At 57.0% G+C, this 27127-nt stretch overlaps 3 protein-coding genes across 14 annotated transcripts in view; 2 read left to right on the top strand and 1 right to left on the bottom strand.

Annotated features, from left to right (window-relative positions):
- Positions 1 to 1288: 1288 nt before the first annotated feature.
- On the bottom strand, positions 1289 to 3243 carry LOC103243713 (NADH dehydrogenase [ubiquinone] 1 alpha subcomplex assembly factor 8). The gene is made up of 3 exons (XM_008013222.3): positions 3112 to 3243; positions 2881 to 2991; positions 1289 to 1588 (listed from the first exon to the last, which is right to left on the bottom strand). Exons 1-3 carry the CDS (start codon positions 3193 to 3195, stop codon positions 1559 to 1561), a joined length of 225 nt encoding a protein of 74 aa, XP_008011413.1. The 5' UTR covers positions 3196 to 3243; the 3' UTR covers positions 1289 to 1558.
- A 205-nt stretch (positions 3244 to 3448) lies between these two features.
- Positions 3449 to 14379, top strand: TEPSIN (TEPSIN adaptor related protein complex 4 accessory protein). 4 transcript variants are annotated; one of them, XM_073005488.1, is made up of 13 exons: positions 3449 to 3557; positions 5067 to 5139; positions 5452 to 5543; positions 5721 to 5814; positions 8782 to 8849; positions 9113 to 9191; positions 9326 to 9397; positions 10290 to 10499; positions 10793 to 10967; positions 11123 to 11236; positions 11338 to 11416; positions 12009 to 12143; positions 13194 to 14379. In XM_073005488.1, the coding sequence occupies exons 1-13, from the start codon at positions 3510 to 3512 to the stop codon at positions 13740 to 13742; spliced, it is 1788 nt and encodes a 595-aa protein (XP_072861589.1). In that variant the 5' UTR covers positions 3449 to 3509; the 3' UTR covers positions 13743 to 14379. The 4 variants fall into 4 exon arrangements, with proteins under 4 accessions (XP_072861589.1, XP_008011416.2, XP_008011419.1 ...); XM_008013225.3 differs by having other exon boundaries at positions 9945 to 10499; XM_073005489.1 differs by lacking the exon at positions 3449 to 3557 and adding an exon at positions 4739 to 4976 and having other exon boundaries at positions 9945 to 10499.
- A 6414-nt stretch (positions 14380 to 20793) lies between these two features.
- CEP131 (centrosomal protein 131) overlaps positions 20794 to 27127 on the top strand; it is a 33954-nt gene continuing 27620 nt past the window's right edge. For 4 of the 9 annotated variants that reach the window (XM_073005484.1, XM_073005483.1, XM_073005485.1 and 1 more), the window contains exons 1-2: positions 20799 to 21038; positions 23646 to 23839. In XM_073005484.1, coding sequence (XP_072861585.1) covers positions 23663 to 23839 — 177 coding nt within the window. In that variant the 5' untranslated portion in view covers positions 20799 to 21038; positions 23646 to 23662. Of the gene's footprint in view, positions 21039 to 23645; positions 23840 to 27127 lie in introns of all 9 variants that reach the window. The other 5 variants (XM_037993297.2, XM_037993295.2, XM_008013220.3 and 2 more) reach the window with 3 other exon arrangements.

Genomic DNA, 27127 nt, shown 5'->3' with positions numbered 1-27127 from the left:
TTGGAAGGAAAAAGGAAATTTGGAGTGGCAGAAAAGACAGTGTCTCCAGGAGGTCTGAGAGCTGAGTTTGGAGGTGTGGGCCACGCTGGGCCACAGAAAGTCTGGCAGGTCTGTCACCACCTCACACACGGGGTGAAGGACAGCAAGCGGGAGTGCTGGGAAGACAGGTCTGTGGGCGGGACAGGAGGCTGGATTTGGAGGGAGAAGATGCAGGAAGCTCTGCCAATGAATTGCCAGAGAAAGGAGAAGGGGGCGTGACAGGGCTAAGAAAAGGACGTTTGTGCAGTGAGGCTCGCTCACGGATGAGTGCTGGGCACACGTGAGGAGGAAGGCAGGGTGGGGGCAGCCGGCCGTGCACGCTGGGGAGGCGGGTCGGGTGGGTCATGCCAGCACAGGACGTGACTCTCTGGCCTGTGCATGGATGGGCTGTGGTGGCTTCACCCCAGCAGTCTGGTCTGGATTTCTGTGGTTCCCAAGATGTGACACTATCCTGGCCCTTGGGACAAAATCCAGCATTCTGGCCTGGCTCCTGCAGACCCACCACCATGATCAGACCGCAGGGCATTTGACCCTTAGGGGAAGCCAGGCTAATTCTGGGGTAGCATCTGTAGGAGGAAACATGGAGGAACAGACCTCAGAGGCCCATGGGGTCAGCTGCTAGCACGGGCCTGGGGGCAGGTGCAGGCTGCAGCCCCATGACAGTGCGACCTCCACAGCCTGCGCAGTCCCCGCCACGCCCTGCAGGTGGCGCTCAGGCCCCACGGACTCCCAGGTCTCAAGGTCAACAAGTGCCCGGGCAGCATCAGGATGTGACCCTTCTCACCTTAGTTTTAGGTCACGTGATGTGACAGGGAGGGGGAACGAGAGGGCAGGTGCCATCAGTGAAGTACCTGGGCTGCTGAGGGGGGCAACCAACCCCACACAGGAGGGGCAGTGGCTGCTGGTGCTCTACACAGGCCCCTCTCGGAGACTCAGGCCCTTTTGTGAAGAGCCCCCGCCCTGCCCCGTGTCCAGGAAAGCCACCTGTGGGGACCCTGCCCCATGGAATGTCCCCTCGTGATGCTGTCGTCCTTGTCTTTGGTGTGTGCTGTGTACCCATAGCGAGAACTGCAGGCTTCACCAGATTCACATTAAATACCTTAGTGAGAATGTTTTAAAATGGGGACCTTGAGGCAGGGTGTCCCCAAGTCCCAGCCCTTCCAGTTTTGAGGAAAAGGCTTTGGGCCCCATTCCACCTCGGAGAGGCCAAGACCCACACGTCACAGTCTGCACACAGTAAGCCCCAGGCTGCAGGACTTGACGGAGTCTTTATCGTGGCTTCCATTACATCTTATTCTAACTCAGATTTACAGACACAACACTGGAAAACCAATTCCTGCTCTACCCACGCCTCAACTTGTTAAGAAGAAGAAACACAGGATCTAACACCCAGGAACGTCACATCTTCGCCATTCCCACTTCCTTTCTGCCCTAGGCATTCAATGTGTGCCACCAGGGGCCATCAGGACGAGGGCACCGCACCCACAGCAGCAGACAGGTGTGAAGCTCAGAGTCCCTCCTAACAGCCTCGCTCCAGCGTCTTCTTGGCCTGCAAGATAAAGTGTTTTGTCTGAATGGCTTGCTTCCAAGTTAGATATGGCTCAAAAGAAAGCTACCACACTAAATGTCGTGTTCTACACAAATACCTTACAGAGAACGTGGTGCCGGCATGTGGTGGGGGCTCGACTGGTTGGAGCCTGGGCCCCATGGGCCAGTTCTCTGGGTCACTTGTCCATGGGACAAGGGCCTCATGACACTGTCATGGAACTCACTGCTGCACCCTCCTCTGAGCCCCCACCAGATGCCACACTGGGACCCAAGCTCTCATAAAGGGAAAGCAGGAGCCCCCCAAGTTGTTTTTTTTTTTTTTTTTTGAGATGCAGTCTCACTTTGTCGCCCAGGCTGGAGTACGGTGGCGCAATCTCGGCTCACTACAACCTCCACCTCCCAGGTTCAAGTGATCTTCCACCTCAGCCTCCCAAGTAGCTGGGACTACATCACCAGGCCCCGCTAATTTTTTTTTTTTTTTGTAGAGACGGGGTCTCCGTATGTTGCCCAGGCTGGTCTCAAACTTCTAGGCTGAAGCAATTCACCCACCTCAGCCTCCCAAAGTGGTAGGATTACAGGCATGCGCCACCATACCCGGCAAAAAGTGCAACTTCTGATGAGTCACCCACCCCTGGATCCAAGGCTCCTAGGGCCGGGTATGGAGCTCTTGTTCAACTACCCTTTCTCTGGTCCAAATCTCCGGATTAATAGCTCCCAGTAAACAAGAGTCAGCACTGGCGTCACGGCCTACCCCAGATACATTGAGGTGGTACCCAGAGAGGCTGACACTTAGGGAACCAGCCTCAGAATAACTTAAAGCCCCCACGGGCAAGAAGCCCTATCGTGCCAGTTGTGAGGGTGGCTGGGGGTGCCCGGCAGGACAGGTGCTGAAGGAATCCACCACTGCAGCTGTACGGGGCGGGCTGCAAGTGAGGGGAGATGAAGACCCGGAAGGTGCTGGGCACTTTCTGGGAGTCCTGTGTTGGGTCGATCCTGGCCTGACACCCCTCGGCGGCAGTGCTAACACGAAAGCTTACGCGTTTTACCAGGCGCTTTAGTGCACACATTTCCCATCCTTTCTGACGTTGGTGCCAGTCCCGGTTTACAAACACGCAGGGACAAGCCTGGGACGGCCGAGGTTTCGCGGGCTCATCGGTGGCTCGGTGGTTTGGTCAGCCGGCGTCTAAAGCACGCGGCAGGCGCTCAAACCTTGAACCAACGGGAAAGCAAAGGAAAGCTGGGGCCCCCTGCATCTTGGAGGGGAAGGGCTAGGAGGGGCCCGCGCCCACCTACCGCGGCGGCGAAGCAGCTCCGCAGGGCCTCGAACTCCCGCACGCAGAGGTCCTTGCTCAGGCGGCCGCCTGGGGCCGTGGAGGCCTGCACGCACCTGCCGTACGCCGCGGCCTGCGGAGGGGATGGGCGCGGGTCATGGGGTCCCTTGATCCCGTCACCGCCCTCGCTCCCAGTCACCTCCCCGCGCTGCTCCTCCTGTCCAGCAGCACTGGCCTGCCCGCGGCTCCTCACCTCGGCCCCGCAGGCGGCCAGCCGCTCGGGGAAGGCGCGGAGGCGGCTTCGCACGCGACCCCACACAGCTCCGTTCACAGACATGAGTGGCTATTCCCAGCGCCCCTGGGCGCCGTCATCTTAGGTCCATCCTCTTCCGGTGTCAAACAGCCTGATAGGTCGGCGCTTCCGCCCATAACCTTTCCTGAGCTTCTTAATCGGCCAGAGCCCCTGCAATTGGCTCTTGTCCTAGTCTGTCTGTGCCCTGGGACTTCGGATTGGCCTAGGCTCAAATTGTTTACGAAGCCAACCTCAGGGCCCGCCCCACCGCGAGGGATTGGCCGGCGGAGCCAGACCCGCGCAGTGATTGGAAAGCCCGGGCCTGGCGGAAGCGGGGCAGACCGGGAGGGGGTTGGATCATGGCTGCCGCGCCGCCGCTACGGGACCGCCTGAGCTTTCTACACCGGGTGAGTGAGGGCGGTCCGCCCGGGCCCCGGCCCCACGGCTTCTCTCGAGCGCCGCGTTCCCCGGACTCGCCCCGGGCTTGAGCCGTTGACCTTGCGTCTGCGCGCCGGGTAGCTGCTCCTGGCCCCTTCGCCCGCGCGGACGCCGCTGAGCTGCCCGCCCGCCGCGCCGTCCCGGGGCCTCCCAAGCCGGACCCACCGAGCGCAAGGGCGATGGGCACAGCCAGACCCTGGGGGAACGAACAGGCCTCGGCCAGCATTTAGTGGGCTCCGACAGGAGGGAAGGAGCGGCGGACCCAGTGGACGTGGAGCCGCTGTGTCCGTGCTGCCGGCGCCCAGGTGGGCTGGCGGCCCGCCGTCCTCCCTGACGGTGGCATTTCAGAGGACTCCGGTCCTAGAGAGGCACCCCTGGGTTGCAGAGAACACAGACATTTCGAAGGGACAGGGAAGGACACACCGTTGTAAGCCCCTCTTAGTAAACCCTCTGAGAAGGAGAGGCCGGGCCAGTTCCCAGGTGTCGTCCTGAGCAAACTGCCCTCTTTTGTCAGCCCTCAGCTTTCCTGGGGGGGACCTCAGAGGGGGCTGGGTGGGCCCAGGGCGCGGCCTTGAGCTGCCAAAAGCCACGCTAGGGTTGGTCAAGGCTCTCAGTGCAAGGTTTGGACAGAGTCGTTGTGTGCTGCGTTCTGCAGTTGTCAGCTGTCACCTGCAAACCTGTCTAGCTCCCCTTAGGGCTTGGTGGGCAAATAGTGCCAGTGATGTGTGTCCACAGCCTCGGGAAACACTTCAGGTCCACGTTTGCGTGTGTTGTCACTAGATCTCCGCCCTTCCAACTGAAAGGCTTCAGCACCACACGTGGTCGGTCCCATGCTTGTTGTCTTAAATACTCTTGAACTCTGTTCTGTCCTGAAACTGAATAATGCAAAAATGGGTGGTTCCAGTTTTCATCCCTATAAACCGTACATCTTTGTGCCAGTAAGTAAGCATGAAACAAATAAGTACATCTGCTGTTAGTGAACATAAAACACATGACATCGGTGGGTTCTTGGGGAGCGATGGAGCCGGTCAGGCTGAGCGGCTGTCACTCTGCCAATCCGGGCTCTTGGGAGGTGGAACTATTCATAGTCCCCTGCGTGGAAAAGGGCTTGCCTGGGCCTTGTTTGGCTTTGCTAGTCAGTAGGTAGGTACAGGAGAGGTACTTTCAAATGGCCTTACGTGCTGGTAAGTGCAGGGAGGCTGGGGGCTGTGTCCCATCGTAACCCAAGTGGCACAGCTCCTCCGTGGAGAACCACCACTGATTTGCCTCTTCTCCAAGGCTGTTCATCCCTGACTGTTGAGAGAGGACCCTGCTGCAGCCTCCCTGTGGCCAGTAGCACAGTTCTCACCCCTTCCCAGGCCTCTCTCCGGCCATGTCAACAGCGAGAGGTGGGCCGTTTCCATCCCCTTTGGAGGGGTGTGGATCCACCCCTGTGGGAGGTGGCACCTCATCACAGCGGGGCTCTTGTTCCCTTTCAGCTCCCGATTCTTCTGAAGGGGACATCGGATGATGATGTCCCATGTCCGGGCTACCTGTTTGAAGAGATTGCTAGTATCCTTCCTCGACGTACCGTGTGGGGGAAAGAACAGATGGCAGGGCCCAGAGCGGTGCGAAGGGTTCCCGGGGATTCTGCTGTCCCTAGGGGGATCCGCAGCTCCTTTATCATTGTAAGCAGCCATGGGTGGGGTCTGAAGGCTGCAGTACTGATGGCACAGGAGACCTGAGAAGCCCTGTGCTCCTGACGGCAGAGCCTGCAGTAGGCACCTCCAGGGAGCATGGACTGAGAGGTCCCAGGGCCTGGTCTCACTGTGGCCCGGTGCAGCCTTCACCATCTTGCCGTTCCCTAACCCGAGCGTGCCACAGAAATCTCCCACGAGTCTCCGGGCAGCAGCCAGTGCCTGCTGGAGTACCTCCTGAGCCGCCTACACAGCAGCTCTGGCCACGGGAAGCTCAAGGTGAGCCCCTGGGTGGTCAAGGGTCAGGCCCAAGGCCTGGCCCATGGTGGTGAGGCCAGAGGAGCAGATGAGCGGCCCAGGGTGGCAAGCAGCTCTGTGCCCTTTGGGTGCCCTGGGCCCTGCCCTGGGTGTCCTGTGTTCAGCCCGGCCAGCACTGCTGACCGCCCCACTCCCCAGGTGCTGAAGATCCTGCTCTATCTGTGCAGCCATGGCTCCTCCTCCTTCCTGCTCATCCTCAAACGCAACTCTGCCTTCATCCAGGAAGCTGCAGGTACAGGGGCTTTGGACAATGCGGGAGGGTGGCAAATCCTCCGGGCTTGAGAAGGAAGACTTCAGCCAGAGCCCTCACCTGGGCCTGGTCCCCATCAAAGCCCCGAGTTGCTGATCCTGGCCCATCCCTGGCCTCTCCACCTGCTGCCCACCCTCCCCGCAGCTGGCCGACTCGGCCTCCCCTGACGTGCCCTGCCCCTGCCTCCGCTGGGTCCTCCGTGCCTCCCGTGTGTCCCTGGGCCTTCAGCTGCGTCTGTCCCTGTGCTTGCTGCCCCGGGTGCCATTGTTTGTGTTTCTCTGTGTGCCCCGCGGGTCTTCCCCTCCATCCCAGTGCCCACACGTAGCAGACTCAGTGCCTGTTCACACGTCTTCCTCAGGCTGTGGGTTCTTGTTCTAGGGCTGCTCCTCAGAGCCCAAGACAGAGGGAAGCCATGGGAGGGCGGGACTGGGAGGCAGGAGAGGCGGGGCCCTGGCCAGTCGGTCTGTCCAGGCAGCAGGTGGGGCTGGGGGAGCCGTCCCGCAGGCTGGGGGGCAGTCCCGTGTGCCTCTGCCTAATGAGGACTTGTGGGGGCTTGGCCTGAGATCTTCCATGGGGCTCCAGGTGATCACTGGGCACACCATGTCTGGACCCAGCCCAGCCCCTGAGAGGGGAATTCTGGGGAGGGAGGCTGAGTCTCTGTCGTGCCGCTGCTTGCTTATGGAGACCCTGAGCGTGTCCATCCACTGGGCTCACCCCAAAACCGGCGTCGAACCGGTGTTGCCCCACTTTGTGACAAATGGGCATGCAGCTCTAGGTGTCCCTCAGGGGCCAGTGCCCTGGGCCACCATCGACAGCTGTGACACATGACTTAGGCGGTAGATGCCCCTAAAGGAACGGCTGTGTGAGGGTGCTCTCGCCATCCTAATAGAGCTCCTCACAGCTTTGGGGCCAAGGCAGTACCAGCCATTTATCCTCACCATTCAGCGGGTCAGAGGGCCCCGGGCTCCCAGGCCACTCCCGTGGCTGTGGTTGGTGCATGTACGTTGTGGCTTCAGTGGTCTCGGGGACATGCCCTGGGGTGGGGGCTGCAGCAGGTGGGGGGATGGGGCACGGCAGGCCCCGAGGATGGGAAAGGCTGTTCTTCAGACCCTGGGTTCTTGTTGGCACTAGAGTCTCTCCTGTGCAGAGGCAGTTGTGGATGATGGCTGTCGCCTGCCGTGCCTGGGCACTGGCCCTGGGTGACGCACAGGCTGTGGGAGGTGTCACGACAGGCCCCGTGAGGAAGGCAGGTGCCAGGTGCTGCACGTGGGAGACGGGGTATCCCCCGCCAGGCGGCGGGTGTGCAGCGAGGATGGCCCACCCCACGCACGCAGAGCATCAGAAAGAGGAAGGAAACACAAAACACAGCTGGCAGTTAAAGACAGGTTTTCTGTGTTTTGTTTTTTTTTTTTTTTTTGAGACGGAGTCTCACTCTGTCGCCCAGGCTGGAGTGCAGTGGCCGGATCTCAGCTCACTGCAAGCTCCGCCTCCCAGGTTTACGCCATTCTCCTGCCTCAGCCTCCCGAGTAGCTGGGACTACAGGCGCCCGCCACCTCGCCCGGCTAATTTTTTGTATTTTTAGTAGAGACGGGGTTTCACCGTGTTCGCCAGGATGGTCTCGATCTCCTGACCTCGTGATCCGCCCGCCTCGGCCTCCCAAAGTGCTGGGATTACAAGCGTGAGCCACCGCGCCCGGCCCAAGACAGGTTTTCTTTAGTTAAAACCTGAGAGGCGCCCCCAGCCGATTGTGGTCAGAAGCCCTTTCTCTTACAGACTAAGCGTGTATTGGTTTTAGAGTGAGGGCTCGTCAGGAGCTCGGAATGTGTGTGTGTGTGGAGAAGTTCGTGGCAGGGGTGGAAGGACGGGAGGTTATCTTGGGACATCTTTCCAGCCCGGAGGCGGGTTTTCTCAAAGCTGGCGTCTTCCCGGTCGGAGGAGGGTTGTCTCGGGCTGGCATGTCTCTGGTGGGGGAGGAGTTTGGAGTGTTTCTGGTTGGAGATGTTATTTGTAGTTTATGGTTGTGCTGACTTTAGCCATTAGGCTGATGCCCTTTGGATTTAGGCGGTTTTTGGTTAAGGTGAACTTTAGAATGAGGGCCTTGTCCAAGACGGTGATGCTCCTGCTCTGTCACAGAGGAGGGCCAGCGCGAGGTGGCAGGCGGGTGCCCTGGGCTCCTGCGGGAAGATGGCAGCTGCAGGGGGTCAGTTTATCCAGCCACTGACTCAGCTTGCGCCTGCCACCCTGGGCCCAGGGACAGCCAGGGGCGTCGTCTGCGAATCACAGGGCCGGGGTGGAGACAGGCAGCCAAGGGGCACGAGTGGATTCGTCTGTGACTGAGGCTCTCCAGGGCTTCTCAGAGGTGCAGCTCTCAGCATGAGCCCTGAAAGGATGCCTCGGCTCCAGGTGCAGGCTCAGGGGGCTCTGGGGCCGGAAGATTTAAGGACAGAAGTCCCAGTTCACCGTGAGAGGAACTCTCAGGGCAGGGGAGCCCGAGGCGGCTGAGACTGGGGATGGGTGGGTCCAGGCGGAGCTTTCAGGCTGTGATAAGAAGGCTGGTGTCTCCCTCCAGGCCCCAGCAGCCTCCGAGGGGTCCCTGGTGCACCTGGGGCAGGGAGAGTGGGCTGCGGGGAGGCGCACCAGCTCAGGCACCAGGGGTTGCCAGCCCTGGGGGAGGCGAGGTGGTTTCGTGGAGAGAGACTCGCCTCTGTGGGGCATGGGTGAGGGGGCCGAGGAGAGACTCACCTCTGTGGGGCATGGGTGGGGGGAGCTGAGGGTCTGCTCTGGTGCGGCCTCTGTGGGGTCCTGGAGGAGGGCGTGCCAGTGGCCGTGACAGAAGGGCCCGGGTGGCAGGAACTTGCCACCCCAGAGTGGGCCCAGTTCACCATGTTCTGCAGGGAGCAGCAGTGCCAGGCTCAGCCCTGCCCCCCACTTGCCTTTTATGTTCTGCAGCTTTTGCGGGGCCCCCAGATCCTCTGCACGGGAACAGCTTGTACCAGAAGGTTCGGGCGGCCGCACAGGTGAGCCCAGGAGCAGTGTCGCTCTGCGGGGTGCCCTTCCTCCTGTAGAGGGCAGGACTGGGGCCAGGATGTCAGCTGGGGGGTTTGCAGTTCTCCTGCCCGGGACCCCTGCCTCTGCTCCTTGCTGGTGGACACAGAGCCTGTGTCCAACTGAGTGGCTCAGGAGAAGTATCCGGGGGACAGAACAGAGCTGATACGAGTGGCAGGGCGAGTACAGCAGGCCCTGGCATGAGGACGCTGAGGGCCTCCGCCTCCCCGTGTAGGACTTGGGGAGCACCCTGTTCTCGGACACCGTGTTGCCACTGGCTCCCTCTCAGCCTCTGGGGAACCCACCTGCCACAGGTAGGTGACCGAGGGGACTGTGTCCAGTCCCGGCACCCGGTTTCTGCCTCCCTGAGTGTCCTCGGCGTCTGCGCCACCCATGGGCTGGGCCGATGGTGGGGGCCGACTTGCCGCTGACAGAGGACCCTCTGCAGGCATGGGCTCCCAGGCCAGGCCGCACAGCACCCTCCAGGGCTTTGGCTACAGCAAGGAACATGGCCGCACAGGTGAGTGGGAAGGGCCTGCATGGGCCCCGGCATCTCAGGGTACAGGAATGAGGAGGGCAGTGGGGCCGGACCATGCTGCCCCACCTGGTAGCTGCTGCCCCCCGTCCCCTCCCCTACATGGCCTCAGCCCTTCCTGGGGCTGTCCCCACTGCTGCCGTGGGGGTGGGGCAAGTGTGGCCAGGGCTGCTTTACCGACAGGCGAGAGAAACCAGGCCCAGCAAGAAGTCAGGGCTGGGCCCCATGGCAGGGGGAGTCCCACTCCGAGAGGGGCTGAGGGCTGTGCCCCTGGCTGTAGTGTGAGTAACTCAGGCAGTCCTGTGTGGAGCTGTTACAAGCTGGGGCAGTGGCAGTGGACAACTACTCGTTAGCGCCAGAAGAACCAGAGGTGGCCACACTGCCTGCAGCTGGGACCCAGCCCCCGGCCCAGCTGTGCCCTGCTGCCAGGCCCCGGGCGGTGTCTCGCCGCTCACCGTTAGGCTGTGTCACACCATCCTGCACGCAGCCCAGGGCTCCTGCTGACACTTTGGTGTGGGGGCACCTTCTACAGGGAGCTCACACGGGAAAGGCCGGCCCCTCCCCAAGCCCTGGACACACCTCCCTGAGCCAAGGCCGAGCCCAAGCCCCTTAGGACACCCTCACCCCCAGAGGACAGAGCAGAGGGATGGAGGCATAACTGCTGTGAGCTGGGTGTCCAGGTCACTGGGCATGGGAATGCCAAAGTGGAGTCCACCGGGAGCTTCCAGAGGGCCTGGGGTCCACCTGGAGGCCTCCCTCCCTGCAGCGTGTACCCCGACCTCCCCAAGCCTGAGCAGGGATCCCATGCGGGCACCCCGCTCCCAGAGAACGTGGGTGGGGGCCGCACTGGGCGGCCGTCCCATCTCCCTCTCCTCAGGTGCAGGCTCGGCAGGCGAAGCCTTCCTCTCCACCATCCAGAAGGCCGCAGAGGTGGTGGCCAGCGCCATGCGCCCCGGGCCCGAGAGTCCCAGTACCCAGAGGCTCCTGCCGCGGGGTGACACCTACCAGCCTGCCACGATGCCTTCAGCCAGCCACGGTCCCCCAACCCTGGGGAACCCACTCCCCGGGGCTATTCCAGGTCCCCGAGGTATCGAGGCGAGGGCTCCTCCCCTTGGGGTCTGGGTCACTCCTTCCTGTCACCGCTGGGGCTTTGCAGCCATGGAGGCAAATCCCAGGGTCTCCCACACAGCAGGAGGGGACGGGACCCGAGGTGGAAGCAGATGCCCACTGGGGCTGGTGTTTGCTGAAGCTGGAGCCAAGGTGGCCACCCATCCTCAGCTCAGGACTCAGTCCCCAAGGCCTTGGTCCAGGGCCCCGGGAGGTGGGCATGGGGCTGGCCTGAAGCCCTGGGGGTCTCACCGGCCATCCTGTTTCCTCCAGCCGTGAGGCATCAGCCTGGGCAGGCCGGAGGGGGCTGGGACGAGCTGGACAGCAGCCCCAGCTCTCAGAATTCCTCCCAGAACAGTGACCTGAGCAGGGTCTCAGACTCGGGCAGTCATTCCGGCAGCGACAGCCATTCAGGGGCCAGCCGGGAGCCGGGCGACCTGGCAGAAAGGTGAGTGGGAGCTGCTGGGTATGCGGGAGTGGTCTCGGAGCCACCACACCACCCCCCTCCCAGCGCGGCTCCTGCTCTCCAGGTTCTCCCCAGGGTGAGGCAGGGGTGGGGGCACGGCCCCAACTCACCCTTGACCCGGCCATTCCCCCTGGCAGGGTCGAGGTGGTGGCCCTGAGTGACTGTCAGCAGGAGCTGAACTTGGTGAGGACTGTGACTCGGGGACCACGCGCCTTCCTGAGCCGCGAGGAGGCACAGCACTTCATCAAAGCGTGAGTGCGCCTGGACCCGCCCGGCTCTGCCCCAGCCCCAACCCTGGGCAAGGGAGGAGGGGACGGGCCGCACTCGCCACCCAGGTGTCCTCTCTGTGCAGGTGTGGACTGCTCAACTGTGAGGCTGTGCTGCAGCTGCTGACCTGCCACCTGCGTGGGACCAGTGAGTGCACGCAGCTGGTGAGCCACGCATGCGGGCGGGAGGGCGTAACTGTGTGCACACGCCTGTGTGCGGACGTTCCTGTGTGTGTGCGTGTGTGTGCTTGTATGTGCGCACCTGTGTGTGAACATTGTGTGTGGCTGTGCATGTGCACATGCCTCTGTGTGTGCGTGTGTCTGTGTGTATGCCTGTGCATGTGTGCGTGTGTACGTGACTTCACGTGTGTGGTTGTGTATGTATGTGCCTGTGTGTGTGTGCGTGCACATGAAAGTGTGGACACGCGTGGGCATGTTGCGGGGGCGTGCAGAGGAATGAAGGTAAGGCGATTGGGGCAGCAGGTCACGTACTTCTCACTGGGGTCTGTCCAGGAGCTGGGGAGGACATGGCTCTGGTGTTCGGGAGCTGGGGTGTAAGGCGGTGGGGACATGGCTCTGGTGTTCGGGAGCTGGGGTGTAAGGCGGTGAGGACAGGGCTCTGGTGGAGCTGTCCCTGGTGCCTCCTGGCACTCCGGTCGTTGAGGAGGAGGGAGAATAGGGAGAGAGATGGCCAGACAGGCCTCCCTGGCATGGACCTGCTGCCCCATGGGTGCTGATCCCCTCCCTTCGTCCGCAGAGGGCCCTGTGTGCCATCGCCTCCCTGGGGAGCGCCGACCTCCTTCCCCAGGAGCACATCCTCCTCCGCACCCGGCCGCGGCTGCAGGAGCTCAGCATGGGCAGCCCGGGACCTGTGACCAACAAGGCCACCAAGGTGGGCAGCTGCAGAGTGCCACACACACACCGGGGTCCAAGGGTACAGCAGGACATACACTGCAGTCCACGGCCACCCTGTCCCTGCCCGGCGCTTGGTCAGCCCTTCCCGGACCCGCCTCCCGAGTCCCCGTCCCGCTGGCAGAGGGAGCAGCAGTGAGTCAGGGTCCTCACCTCCCCACTCCCTTCCTGCCTTCCACCCCAACTCCGCAGCACTCACGGTACACTGGCCTCTACCTGTTCCTGGAAGCCCCCAAACTCCTCTGCCTTAATGTTCCTGCCCTTGTGTCTCGGCTCACACCCACCTCTTCCAGGAAGCCCTCCCTGACTGCACATGCAGTTTGCCACCCATGGCCCAGCTCATGCTCAGCTCCGGAGGGCAGAAGTGGTTCCATTGATCTCTGTGCACTTGAACACTCCAAACTGCCTGGAGGCTGCTGGAATCACACTGGGAGGCCTCTCTCTGCTACCAGGCCCTGGCACCCTCCCTCTGCCTGTGGACACCCCCAGCTTCTTTTTTCCTGTTTTCTCCCTGGCTGCTGGAAACACAGGACCTCAGTCACCCATCCCCAAGTCGTCCTTATCTAGCTCACCTTTCAGTCAGAGCGACAAGTGAGCCTGGGGTTTGCACCACTGCAGGCGAACCTCGTAGTGGGGTTTCTAAAACGGGCATGCTGGAAGAACCCTGCGTCCAACAGGTGGAAACACCCAGATGTGCCGGGCCACGTGTGTTCACTCCCTCCAGCAGTGCCTGGCGGCTTATGACGGGGAGGGTGTCCGTTGGTATAGTAGTGAGTGAAGGGACAAGATTTGAGGTGTATGTGTGACACCTGCCCCCTGTTGCCAGCACCAGCCCAGCAGCTGCTCTCAGTGGGATGACAACTGGGTGCACTGCTCCAGCCCCCTCCTGGCAGCCGGCATCCTGCCCAGAACCGGCCCTGCCCTCTGAGTGGAGGGACTGAGGAGGCCCTAGGGAGAGGCGGGCCCTGGTCCCCACAATTTCCAGGGTTGCATAGGAACCTCCCTGGTTCCTCCTTCCTTCCTCTTTCAGATCCTGAGGCACTTTGAGGCCTCCTGTGGGCAGCTGTCCCCTGCCCGGGGCACCTCAGCCGAGCCTGGCCCCACAGCCGCCCTCCCAGGCCCATCTGACCTGCTGGCCGATGCTGTGCCTCTTGCTGGGAGCCAACTCTTCCTCCAGCCTCTGAGTTCAACCGCAGTCTCATGCCGGAGCCCTGCTCCCTCATCAGGGATGCCGCCCAGCCCTGTGCCCACCCCATCCCCGGATGCCTCCCCCATTCCAGCCTGCGGAGACCCCAGCAAGGCCAAGGCCAGACTGGCAGAAAGCAGGGGGTGGGGACCTGAACAGGTCCTAGGGGGCACAGACAGCCCAAAGAGAGGCCCCAGCAACTGTGCATGGAGCCACGACTCCTTGTTTGCTGGTATGGAGCTGGTGGCCTGCCCCCGCCTGGTGAGGGCCGGGTCTGCTGCAGGAGAGTCCTGCCTTGATGCTCCCCAAGCCCCCCAAACATCATCCCAGAGGACAGCAGTCAAAGAGCCTCCTGGCGCAGAGCCGTCAGCTTTCGCGTTCCTGAACGCCTGACCCGATGGCCTGGCGCTGGAGTCTTCAGCTTCAGCTGCTGCCTGGGGGACTCTGTGCTTCCTGAGCAGCCTCAACCGTAGCTGCTGCAGTCTCCAGGCAACTTGACCTGAGAGGAGGACCCTAGGGCTACCTCAGTTTCCCCCATCTCCTCTGCCAGAGGCTCTGGCTATTTGGACTTGAATTCCTACAAGGGATAGGCAGGTGGCAGGGCCTCAGAAATGTTGATCTCAGGAGTCCCAGGGGGCAACCCCTGCTTGTCTTGCCCTCAGACATGAGGTTTCTTGTGTGAATATGGAAGCAACTACCAGGTTCTTTATTTCATTTGATCTCAGCTCCCTCCTTCCCCAGGAGGTCATGAGCAGTAAGCCATCCCTTCGGGGTGGGCTGGGGGCTGAGGCTGGGTTTGGTGCACGTGGGTTGAGGGTGTCTTGTCTGGGCTCCCTTGTGCCGTCTGGTCTTTGACCACTTCAAGTTTCAGATCCCCACGTGGCCCTTCCCTGGCTCTCACCTGCTCCTTCATGCTGTAATTGCTTCCTGTACACGAAGCCTCTGATTGGAGCCTCTGGACCATCTCAGAAGAACCTTTTGAGAGCGCTGGGGTTTATGCTTTCTGAATAAACACTACTGTTTACATGAAGCTGGGCCTTTTATTTTTCTTCTTTTGTGTATGTGCATTTTAATAAAAATACTGTCAATAAGGGGCACACGCAGAGGACTGCCTTCCTCAAAGTAGGAACGGGCGTTATTCCTAAAACGTGTGGTAGAACTCCCCAGTGGCACTATTCTTGCAGTTAACCTTAATGGCAAGGTTTTAAACTATGAAACTCAGTTTCTTAAATAAATAAGAGACTATGTGGGTTCTCTATTTCTCATTTCAGCAGTTTGTGTCTTCAGGGGATTGGTCCATTTTATATCAGTTGCCGAATTTGTGATTCCATTTTTTGTAGTATTCCTTTATTCTTCATTTCATGCCTGTGGGGCTGTAGTCACACTACCACATTCTTCCTGTCATTCCTAATATGGGTCACTTGTTTTCCCTTTTTCTTGGTCAGGCAGTTTATTAATGTTAGTTTCTTCAAAGAACGAACTTTTGGTTTTATTTTTTTCTACTTCACTAATTTGTTTTTCAGTTTCCTAGTTCGCTAATTTCTGTTCTTTATTGTTTTCTTTCTTCTGCTTTGGGCTTATTTTTATTTTCTCAGTTTTTTTTTTTTTTTTTTTTTTTTTTTTCGAGACAGAGTCTCGTTCTGTCGCCAGGCTGGAGTGCAGTGGCACAATCTCGGCTCACTGCAACCTCCGCCTCCCGGGTTCAAGTGATTCCCCTGCCTCAGCCTCCTAAGTAGCAGGGATTACAGGCGCCCACCACCATGCCAGGTTAATTTTTTGTATTTTAGTAGAGATGGGGTTTCACCATGTTAGCCAGGATGGTCTCGATCTCCTGACCTCATGACCCACCCGCCTCGGCCTCCCAAAGTGCTGGGATTACAGGCGTGAGCCACCGTGCCTGGCCTATTTTTTCAGTTTTTTAAGGTGGAAGCTTAGATTATTTATTCGTGACCTTTATTTTCTAATGTGAGCATTGTAATGCTATAAATAGTTCCTGTGAACACGACTTTGGCTGCATCCTGTGAATTTTGGTACGTTTAAATTTTTATTTAGCTCTAAACATTTTTAAATTTATCTTGAGATTTCCTTTTTGTCTAATGGTTTAAAGCATATTATGTTATTATTTAATTCTGATATAGTCAGAGAGCATATTTTGTATGATTTCTGTTGTATTGTTTAAAGATTTCAAGCCTAGGCAACATAGCAAGACCCCATTTCTAAAAAAAAAAAAAAAAATTAGCCAGGCGTGGTCCCGCTACCCAGGTGGCTGAGGCAGGAGGATTGCTTAGGATTGCTTGAACTCCACAGGTCAAGGCTGCAGTGAGCCATGATTGTGCCCTTGCACTCTAGCTCTATCACCTAGTGCAGTGGTGCAGTCACGGCTCACTGCAGTCTCAACCTCCCGAGTTCACGCAATCCTAAGCAATCCTCCTGCCTCAGCCACCACACATGGTTTTTTGTTTTTGTTTTTTGCGTGTTTTTGGTAGAGACAGGGCTCTCGCTGTGTTGCCCGCGCTGGTCTCCAACTCCTGGCCTCCTGCAGTTCTCCCACCTCAGCCTCCCAAAGCATCAGGATGACAGGCATGAGCTGCGGTGCCTGGCCTCACACTTTTGTTAAGGATTTCAAACTTTTGTTAAAGTTTGTTTTATGGCCAAGAATATAGTTTATCTTGGTGGATGTTCCATGTACACTTGGTCTAGAAAACTAGAGATCAATATCCTTTGGGAATACAGATGCAAAATTCCTCAAGAAAACAACAAAATGAATCCAATAATATATGAAAAGTGTAATACATCGCTCTTAAGTGGAATATATCTCAGGAATGCAAGGCTGTTTCAACCTATGAAAATAAGTGTAATTCAATCCATCGTATTAACTAATAGTAAAGAAAAACCTCATGTTCATTTTATGCAGAAAAAGCAAGAAACAAAATAAATTCAACATTCACTCATGACCCCAAAACGCTCCCAAATTTGACAAGCTAGAAATGTAAGAGATCTTTTGCATGGCAAGGGGCTTCTGCAAAACCCCTCAGCTGACATCGTGCTCAGTGCTGAAGGACTGAACGTTTTTCCCCTGCGATTGGAAAGAAGGCCATGGTGTGCACGCTAACCATTTCTGTTCAGCATTACACTGAAGCCCTGGTCGGTTCGATAAAGCAAGAAAAAACAAAGACAGACACATTAGAAAGGAAGAAATAAAAATACTGTTCACAGAAAACAGGACTGTAGAAAATCTCATTAAATCTACCACAAGCTTCCTAAGAAGTGAGTTTAGCAAAGACGCAGGCTCCAGGGTAAATACACTAAGATCAATTGCACTTTTGTAATAGCAATAAACAATGGGACATTAAAGCATAAAAAACTACCATTTGTAATGGCACTCCAAAAATGAAATAATTAGGTGTAAATTAGAAAGATATATGTAGGATGTGTATGCTGAAAACTACAAAATACTGATGACAGAAATCAATGAAGATCCAAATCAGTGGAGAGATATACCATGTTCATCAGTTATGGTGTCAATTTTTCCCAAATTACAGGTCTACAGATTTAGATAGTGACAAGTTGAAACTAAAATTTATAAGAAAACTCAAAAGAATTGGAATAGCCAAGGTAATTTGGAAAAAGAAGAACAAAGGACTGAAAACCTGATTTCAAGATTTACTATAGGCCAGGTGCAGTGGCTTACATCTGTAATCCCAGCACTTTGGGAGGCAAATGTGGGAGAATTGCTTGAGCCTAGGAATTTGAGACTAGCCTGGGCAATAGGTGAGACCCCCATCTCTGCAAAAAAGAAAAAAAAAAAAAAAAAGGCGCACTAATCAAGTGGTATTGGCGAAAAGGTAGAAACACGGATCAATGGACAAGTACATTGTTCAGAATAGACCATATGGTCAATTACCCTGCTACAAACATGTAAAGGTTCTTTTTGAAAATTTTTTGCATATGGAGGCTTAATGAAGAAAGAGCAGCCTTTCAACAGATGGTACTGGAACAACTGGGCCTCCATATGCAAAATAGAAAAAAAAAAACTTTGGCCCATACCTCACACCTTACATAAAATTTAAACTGAATCATAGACCTAAATATGAAAGCTAAAACCATAAAACTTCTAGAGGAAAACAGAGGAGAAAATATTGTCTCTGGATTAGGCAATGTCATCATATATAAGATATAAAAAGCACAAATAGGCCGGGCGCGGTGGCTCAAGCCTGTAATCCCAGCACTTAGGGAGGCCGAGACGGGTGGATCACGAGGTCAGGAGATCGAGACCATCCTGGCTAACACGCTGAAACGCCGTCTCTACTAAAAATACAAAAAACTAGCCGGGCGAGGTGGCGGGCGCCTGTAGTCCCAGCTACTCCGGAGGCTGAGGCAGGAGAATGGCGGGAACCCGGGAGGCGGAGCTTGCAGTGAGCTGAGATCCGGCCACTGCACTCCAGCCCGGGCTACAGAGCAAGACTCCGTCTCAAAAAAAAAAAAAAAAAAAAAAAAGCACAAATAATAAAATAAAAAGTTGGACTTTATTAAATTTAAAACATCTCTTTGGGCCAGGTGTGGTGGCTCACGCCTGTAAGCCCAGCACTTTGGGAGGCCGAGGTCCGAGGATCACTTGAGGTCAAGAGTTCAAAACCAGCCTGGCCAACATGGCAAAACCCTGTCTCTACTAAAAATACAAAAATTAGCATGGTGGTGCAAGCCTGTAGTCCCCGCTACCTGGGAGGCTGAGGCAGGAGAGTAGATTGAACCCACGAGGCAGAGGTTGCAGTGAGCCAAGATCATGCCACCGTACTCCAGCCTGGGCGACAGAGGAAGACTCCATCTCAAAAACAAAACAAAATAAAACAAACTTCTCTTTGAATGACACAGTTAAGAAAATGGAAAGAAGCCACAGACTGGGGGAATTTATTTGCAAATCACACATCTCGTGAAAGACATATAAAGACCATTTGAAGAACACTGAAAAGTAAAAAATAAACCACCCCAAATTTCAAAGAAGGCAAATGATTTGAACAGATACTTCACTAAAGAAGATACATGAATACCTGACACAGAAGCACATGAATAGATTCTCAACATCGTTAGTCTTCAGGGAAATGCAATTTATAAAATATTGGATCCCATTACATACCTATTAATATGACTTAAAAACATAAAACCAGGCCGGGCACTGTGGCTCACGCCTGTAATCCCAGCAATTTGGGACACTGAGGCAGGCAGATCACGAGGTCAGGAGATTGAGACCATCCTGGCTAACACAGCGAAACACCTTCTCTACTAAAAAAAAAAAAAAAAAAAAAAAAATTAGCCAGGCGCGGTGGCAGGTGCCCGTGGTCCCAGCTACTCGGGAGGCTGAGGCAGGAGAATGGTGTGAACCCTGGAGGCAGAGCTTTCAGTGAGCCAAGATCACATCACTGCACTCCAGCCTGGGCAACAAGCAAGACTCCATCTCAAAAATAAATAAATAAATAAAATAAAAACAAATAAGTAAACAAATAAAACCAAACCCTGACAATACCAAGAGCCAAGGAGGATGGGGAGCAACTGCAGCGCCTGTAGCGCTGGTGGGAGTGTAGAGCTGTATAACTTCTTTGGAAAATAGCTTAGTAGGTCGGTGAGGTGGCTCATGCCCATAATCCCAGCACTTTGGGAGGCCGAGGCAGGTGGATCACCTGAAGTCAGTAGTTCAGAAGACCAGCCTGGCCAATATGATGAAACCCTGTCTCTACCAAAAATACAAAAATTAGCCCAGCATGGTGGTGTGTGCCTGTAATCCCAGCTACTCAGGAGGCTGAGGCAGGAGAATTGCCTGAGCCCAGGAAGCGGAGGTTGGAGTGAGCCAAGATCATGCCATCATTGCACTCCAGCCTGGGCGACAGAGTGAGACTCCATCTCGAAAAAGAAAAGAAAAGAAAAGAAAAAATAGCTTGGCAGTTTCCTTTTTTTTTTTTTTTTTGAGACAGAGTCTTGCTCTGTCCCTCAGGCTGGAGTGCAGTGGTGATCTCTGCTCACTGCAATCTCCACCTCCCAGGTTCAAGCGATTCTCCTGCCTCATCCTCCCGAGTAGCTGGGACTCCAGGTGGACGCCACCAGGCACGGGCAATTTTTTTGGATTTTTACTAGAGATGGGTTTTTGCCATGTTGGCTAGGCTGGTCTCGAAATCCTGACCTCAGGTGATCCGCCCACCTCAGCGTCGCAAGGTTCTAGAATTACAGGCGTGACCCACCGCTCCTGGCCGGCAGTTTCTTATAAACTATCACATGATCCAGCAACCCCACTGCTGGGTATTTACACAAGAGAAATGAAAAGTTGTGTCCACACAGAAGCCGATGAGTGAATGTTTATGGCAGCGTCATTCATACTTGCCAAGCACCAGGAACAATCTCTGCGTCCTTCATTTGATGAATAAAATAAGCAAATGTGGTTGACACTGGTTACAGGATACCACTCAGCAATAAACAGGAACCAGCATGAATCTCAAAATGGAAGTGGTAGAAGCCAGACCCACAGGCTACGCGCTGCGTGACATCCCTTTTGTGTAACATTCTGGAAAAGGCCGCCTCTAGGGATGGAGAACAGAGAGAACTGAGCAGCCGCCACCAGCGGTCAGCAGGTGCGGGATCCGGAGGGAGAATGTTCTGTAACTAAGTTACACAACTCCACTGCGCACCCAAAAATGTAGATTTTACTGTATAGCAATCAAACTTTGTATTTTATAGAGCATTGGACTTTTTAAAAAGCGGGGGCAGGGGAGACCAGTGTGTTGTGACTTTTAGGGGAAGGATGGCTTCCCTGGAGAGGACCCGGGCGGGATCCCCAGGGCTTCCGGAGGGAAGGGAGTCACAGAGCTGCTAGGCACGGGGCGCAGCGTTAAAACTTTGGAGAAGGAAGAAAAACAACAAAGCAGAGCGAAGGGAAGGAGGTCAGGGAGGTTAGCAAGGCGCCCACACGCCCTCGCGGTCGTACTGGGTAAGGAGGGGAGGCGCGCACGCGGGTGGGGACAGGGCGGCCTAGGACAGCAGGGGAGCCCGGGGCCGCGGGAGTGCAGCGGCCTGGGGGAGTCGGGAGCGGAGCCGGGACCGGGTGCTCCCCGTGCCCTCCCTGGTGTCTCCTTCCCAGGCCCTGCGTGCCCCGCCCACACCTGCCTTTCCCCGCCCACATCTGCCACGCCCCACTCGCCCGTCACACCCCCACTTCACGCCCCGCCCACAACCACTGGGTCCCCGGCCAGCTCCGCCCGCCGCCCTCGGCCCCCCGCCCCCTACATGACCCTCCCCTTTCCAGCCGCGTCCAATCGGCCGCCCGCCGCCGTCGCGTCCCTCAGCTATCCGCCGCTCCTCCCACGCTTGAACTTCGCGAAGGACAGCCGAGCGGCCCAATGAGTTCCCGGGACGGCCTGAGCGGGAGCGTGAAGGGCCAATCCGGAGTCGGCGCGCGCAGGAAAGGCGGGCCAGCGTGACGGGCTGGGGAGGTGGTACCAGGCTGGTTGCTAGCTGCCGCCGCCGCTCACCCCGGCCCCCCGGCCGCTTCATTGTCACCGGGCCTCTGGGTAGTGTTGGGGCGGCGGGGCGCCAGGTCGCCGACCCGAGCTTTGGGCGCGACTGGTTCCGCATCCTTCCCCGCCGGCCGAATCTGCAGGCCCCGCGCGCCAGGCCGGCTTCGCGGCTGGCCCCCAGCCCGCGCAGGTGAGGGGGCCCGGGCAAGGGATGGGGTTGCAGGGCGCGCGGAGGTTGGGGGGGTCCGGAGCCCGCGCAGGTGGGAGGTCCTGGTCAAGTGATGAAGTGATGGGGATCCGGGGCACGCACAGGTGAGGGGGGATCTGGTGCCCGCGCAATTGAGGGAGCGGTCCGGGGGAAGTGAGGGGAGGGGGATCCAGGGTGCCCACAGGTGAGGGGGGTCCGGGGCCCGCGCAGGTGAGGAGAGGCTCGTGCCTGAGGGTGTGGGTCCCCACCTCCACCCCCTCCACCTCCCTCTACTGCCCTCCGGTCCCCAGGACAACATGGAGTCCAGTCCGGGCATCTCTGGCTCAGCTGCCTTAAGCCCTAGGGGAACTGGGGAGATGGGAGTTGCCCCGTGGACAAGTGGAGGGCTCTGCTCTGCGCATGGGCTCTGGTCTCGCTGTCCAGAGTCAGGGTCAGGGTCAGGGTCAACCCACCCTGGGGACCAGGTCTGGGCTCTGGTCATCACTCCCCGCCCCTTCAGGTCCTGGGAGGGACACAGTTTTATCCAGGATGTAGTGGCCTCCCAGGCCTCCCTTCTGGCCTGGAGGTTTCCGTGGAGAGGCCGTGTTCGCCATCCCAGAGCCGCTTGCATGTGGGGCTGGGAGAGCAGAGCCCTGGGCTCCAGGGTCTTGCATGGGTCCAGCCAAGGGTGGACAGTGCCCTGCAGGAGGAGGGTGTTAAGTTCCATCCGCACAATCAGAAGTGCATAACTGAGGACTTGGGCCTGGTCAGTGGCAGGGTCAGCCTCTAGGGGGTAGGGGTATCCACCTCTCCGTGGAAGGGACCTTGGGGGACCTGCTGTGGGGTGCTGGGCTGAAGGAAGCCCAGGGTGACCTCGGGCGATAGGTTGGGTGCCTGCTGGCCCACTGGAGGCCACCGTGGCAGGGAGGTGATTCTCAACGTTGGTCCCTGGTGCCAGCCTCTCCCCTTCATCTACTGGTTCAACTGAGCGCCTTCCCCTGTGGGTGCTGCGGTTGCACTGGAGCCAACTGTGTACAGCCACAGGAAGGGAGTCAGAGCCGGATGGGGAGTGAAGAGTGATGGGTGCTCAGGGAAGGCCTCTGAGTGCAGGGAGGGAGTGTCCTGAGACCTAGAGGCAGGGGACTGGCTGGGGCCAAGCTGGCTGAGTTTGAGGAGCACCAGGGAGGCAGTGTTGGCTAAAGCCACAACAAAGGGGCACAGCAGGGGAGCTGATGATGTCACCGAGAATACAGGGTCAGATCTTGCAGGAGCTGGATGTGTGGTTTTTATTCTCTGTGCCTAGGAAGCTGTTGCAGGGTTTTTGGTAGGGGCACATGCACGAGCTGAGACCCGTTCAGAAAGATCAGCTGAGGTACTATTTGGGGATGGGCTGGGGGCTGGCAGGGTTTGCTCTGAGAAGTTCCAAAGTAAGGAAGCCAGTATCCCCAGGCTCATCCCCTCTATCGTCAGAACACCCGTCCCCTGCTGGAATAACACGTTACCCAGTGAGTGCTCGCCCAGTGCAGCCTTGAGGCCTTGAGACCAGCATCTCGTCTGGACCTCACAAAACCACTGCCACCTTTTTTTTTTTTTTTTTTTGGAGTCTCGCTCTGTTGCCTAGGCTGGAGTGCAGTGGCATGATCTTGGCTCACTGCAAACTCCGCCTGCCAGTTACAAGCAATTCCCCTGCCTCAGCCTCCCGAGTAGCTGGGATTATAGGTGCCCGCCACCACGCCCAGCTAATTTTTTGAAATTTTTAGTAGAGGTGAAGTTTCACCATGTTGCTTAGGCTGGTCTTGAATTCCTGAGCTCAGTCAATCCACCCGCCTTGGCCTCCCAAAGTGTTGGGATTACAGGAGTGAGCCACTGTGCCCTGCCAACACGCAACCCCTTTTTAAAATGTGTATTTTACAGAGACAGGCGCGGTGGCTCATGCCTGTAATCCCAGCACTTTGGGAGGCCGAGGCAGGTGAATGACTTGAGGTCAGGAGTTCGAGACCAGCCTGTCCAACATGGCAAAACCCTGTCTCTACTGAAAACACAAAAATTAGCCAGGCGTGGTGGTGGGCACCTGTAATCCCAGCTGCTTGGGAGGCTGAGGCAGGAGAATCACTTGAACCTGGGAGGCAGAGGTGGCAGTGAGCTGAGATTGCGCCACTGCACTCCAGCCTGGGTAACAAGAATGATACTCCGTTTCAAAAAAAAAAAATCAAATGTCCGTTTTATAGAGGAGACTGGGGCTCGGGCAGTGACTTTCTCAGAATCACGGTGTGGGGTAGATGGCAGAACCCGGCTCACATCGACAGTGGCCTGTGGCCCAGGCTCCCTCTGGGGTGCTGCTGGTGCTGCAAGGCACCCACGGGCCTTGCCTTCACCACCTGCCTGTCCGTCGTCTGGGGCCCTCCTGGACGTTGGGCTCAGAACAGCTCCCTCGTGTTCCTCCACCAGCTGGAGGGCTGCATAGGTTGTGACAGGCCTTCCCGGGAAGCTTGGTGGCCAGTGGACCTGGGTGTCCTGGGCCAGCTGAGGCTGGGCTGGAGGCGGTGGGTGCAGGGGACTGTAGCTTCCCCACCCACAGCATCTCATTGCAGCTCTTGCTTCCCCGCTCAGGACCTGCCTCGTCCACCATGAAAGGCACCCGGGCCATCGGCAGCGCCCCGGAGCGCAGCCCGGCAGGTGTGGACCTGAGTCTGACAGGTCTCCCTCCGCCTGTGTCCCGGCGCCCTGGCAGCGCCGCCACCACCAAGCCCATCGTCCGCTCTGTCTCCGTGGTCACAGGCAGCGAGCAGAAGAAGAAGGCGCTGGTGAGTACTGTGGCCTGGGGGTCCGGGCCCCTGCCTCCTGGAGGGCTATTGTTTGGTTGGCATCTGACCCCTGGGTCCAGCTCCACATGTGAACAAGTGCCTCACATCTGGACATGTTGGAGCCTTGTGGCTGTTCCGGGGGCAGGTAGGACTTGAGTCTTAGAGGCGTGGACGCTGAATCACTAAAAGGTCAAGCCAGAGCCTGGATTCTTTCAGCACCAACCCCAGGCCTCCTGTGCCACCGCCCTTTGGATTCGTTTGAATCCTCAAGAAATGGGGTTGGCTGGGCTTGGTGGCTCACACCTGTAATCCCAGCACTTTGAGAGGCCAAGGCAGGCGAATCACCTGAGGTCGGCAGTTCAAGACCAGCCTGACCAAGATGGTGAAACTCCGTCTCTACTAAAGATATAAAAAAAAATTAGCCGGGCATGGTGGCGCATGCCTGTAATCCCAGCTACTCCGGAGACTGAGGCAGGAGATTTGCTTGAACCTGAGAGGCAGAGGTTGTGGTGAGCTGAGATCGAGCCATTGCACTCCAGCCTGGTGACAGAGTGAGACGCCATATCAAAAGAAAGAAAGAAAGAAAGAAAGAAAGAAAGAGAGAGAGAGAGAGAGAGAGAGAGAAAGAGAAAGAAAGAAAGAAAGAAAGAAAGAAAGAAAGAAAGAAAGAAAGAAAGAAAGAAAAGAAAGAAAGAAAGAAAGAAAGAAAGAAAGAAAGAAAGAAAGAAAGAAAGAAAGAAAGAAAAGAAAAGAAAGAAAGAAAGAAAGAAAGAAAGAAAGAAAGAAAGAAAAGAAAAGAAAAGAAAGAAAGAAATGGGATTGACCTGGGGGGAGGGTGATGAGCTTCTGGTGGTCTTGGAGAAACCTAGACGGGTGTGTGGGTGTGTGGGCAGCAAGACAGCTATGGGAGTTTTGGGGTGAGAACTGCCCTTCCTGCCCACCTCTGGGAGTGGGGAGGAGGGTGACCGGTTCCCAGATGGGGGCTGTGAGAGGCAGGCCAGGCCTACTGCACCCTAGTTGGTGTCTCCCAGGCCCAGTCTTCAGAGCAAGGGAGGAATCGAGCAGCTCTGTGGGGGTTGGGGCAGAGCCTGACCAGAGTCTCGCCTGAGCTTCTGGAACAGCAAGGGCCTGGGGGCCTTGGCTTCGATGAGGCAGCAGGTCTGGGGCTCCCTGCCTGAGGTCCCTGCAGGGCAACACAGCAGGGCAGAGAGAAGGCTTGTGGGGTCTGGAGGGCAGTTGAGGCTTCCCACAGGAACCCCTGGCGGGTCCAGGCCAGGGTTCCACTGTGAATAAAAGACTTGGACCGCCCCCTCCTTGAAAAAGTTATTCCTGTGTCTGCCCTAAGCTAGAGGTGGGCAGGGTGGGGCCCGCCAGATGCCTAGCCGAGTTCCAGGGTAAGGGCAACTGGGCCAGTAGCCGGCCCCTGGACCAAGTAGGTTCCTAAAGGCTGGGGCCGGCAGGGCGGGGACCCAGGATGTCCTGATGTGTCAGTGTGGCCAGCAGGTTGTCTCAAGATTTGGTGCATCTCTAGACATTTACAGACATAAGCTGTAAAAATAAAAGTATGCTGCACTGTTTTAGCAGAGGGGTAACCAACTTGGGCTAGAGCCATCTCTGAGCCCTCTGCGTCTCCTGTTTGCACCCCTGCTTCTGCGTCACTGACCCCCTCACCCACCTGCCTTGGCCCCTCCGTTTCTAAAGCCCTAGGTTCATGGCACATGGGGCAGGGAAGACGCTCTTGAAATTGCAGATCCGGGCTGGGCGAGGTGGCTCACGCCTGTGATCCCAGCACTTTGGGAGGCTGAGGCGGGCAGATCACCTGAGGTCAGGAGTTTGAGACCAGCCTGGCCAAAATGGTGAAACCCTGTCTCTACTGAAAATACACAGATTAGCTGGGCGTGGTGGCGTGCACCCTTAATCCCAGCTACTCGGGAGACTGAGACAGGAGAGTTGCTTGAACCCGGGAGGCGGAGGCTGCAGTGAGCCGAGATCACGCCACTGCACTCCAGCCTGGGCGAAAGAGCCAGACTCTGTCTCAAAAAAAAAAGAAAGAAAGAAATCACAGCTCTGTGGAGACAGTGTTGTAAAAGTTTCCGGGTTTTCTAGTAGATGGTCATTCGGCGGCATGGACAGGCTCTATCCATGGCCGACCCGGGCACCTAACCACACTCCCAGCCTTTCTGCTGGGAATTGTTCTGTTGCTGAATAGAGGTTCAAAGCCACAGCGAGCCCTAATCATATTGATCCCTCCTTTCCTGGGCCGGCACCATCGCCTGCTCCTGCAGTGTTGAGTGGCGACTGCTGACAGTCCCCTCGTTCATGGAATGTTCCAGCTGTTCACTTCAATTCTTTGAGCTCCTCGCTTGATCCAAGACGCCCCACCCCTGCGTGCCTGTCTGCCTTCTGTCAGGCACATGGTGGGAGCTCAGGAACTGCTGGTGGAAGAGGGACCCCTGCCAGTGTGTGACGTGGCGTCAGGGGTTTCTGTTGTGTTCGGTCCCCGTCCTCTCGGCCACCTGCCCTGCTACCACTCAGTCTCATTGGGATTCCTGGAGAGCGTTTATTTTGGCCAGGCATGGCATCACACCTGTACCAGGTGGCACGCAATTCTCTTCCTCCTGGTGTTTGTGGGTGGGGTAGGGTGCTGTCCCCTGGCTCGGAGACCTTCTCAGTGGCCATTGGCCTGGGGTTTCCACTCTACCCCTTGTCTCTAAAGATCTTCCTGGGTCCAGGGCCTGCTGTCCTGGGATTCCTCATCCAGGATGTAACTGCAGTTCCTGCCAGTCTTCTGGCTCAAGAAATGTCGGTGCCAGACTGTAGAGGGTCCCTCTTCCTTGCTCGAGCTGTATGCCCACCTGATCCTCTAGCCCCCTAGATCATTATTCTCTCTGGTTCCCTTCCCCGTAAAGAAAAGAGATCTTTAAATCCCAAGAGCACAAGCTCACTGGGGAAGAGACATCACTGCACACGTGTCCCGGCCATGGGGGCCGCCTGCCCCTCCCTGGGCGATGTTGCACCCCCTCCTTCTTGCAGGTGGAGTTTAGGGTTTTTAGTCCATGACAGGATTTACCATCTGAGCTTGAGTGGCCTTTCCACCGTGGTGTCCGTCAGTGAGCGGAAGCCCCTTTGCCCCTCCCCTGACATCCCTCTTGGAGGCTGTGAAACTGTCCCCAGGAAAATCGAGACAAGATGAAGGGCCCCCGTAATCCATGGCCCTGATGCAATGACTGGTGCCATTTGTGGGGTGATTTCAAAACTCCGACCTGTGTTTTTTGAATGGTCATTCAC

The sequence above is a fragment of the Chlorocebus sabaeus genome, chromosome 16 (assembly GCF_047675955.1).
Source record: "Chlorocebus sabaeus isolate Y175 chromosome 16, mChlSab1.0.hap1, whole genome shotgun sequence".
Taxonomy (NCBI): domain Eukaryota; kingdom Metazoa; phylum Chordata; class Mammalia; order Primates; family Cercopithecidae; genus Chlorocebus; species Chlorocebus sabaeus.
This window is presented reverse-complemented; position numbering and strand designations above follow the sequence as displayed.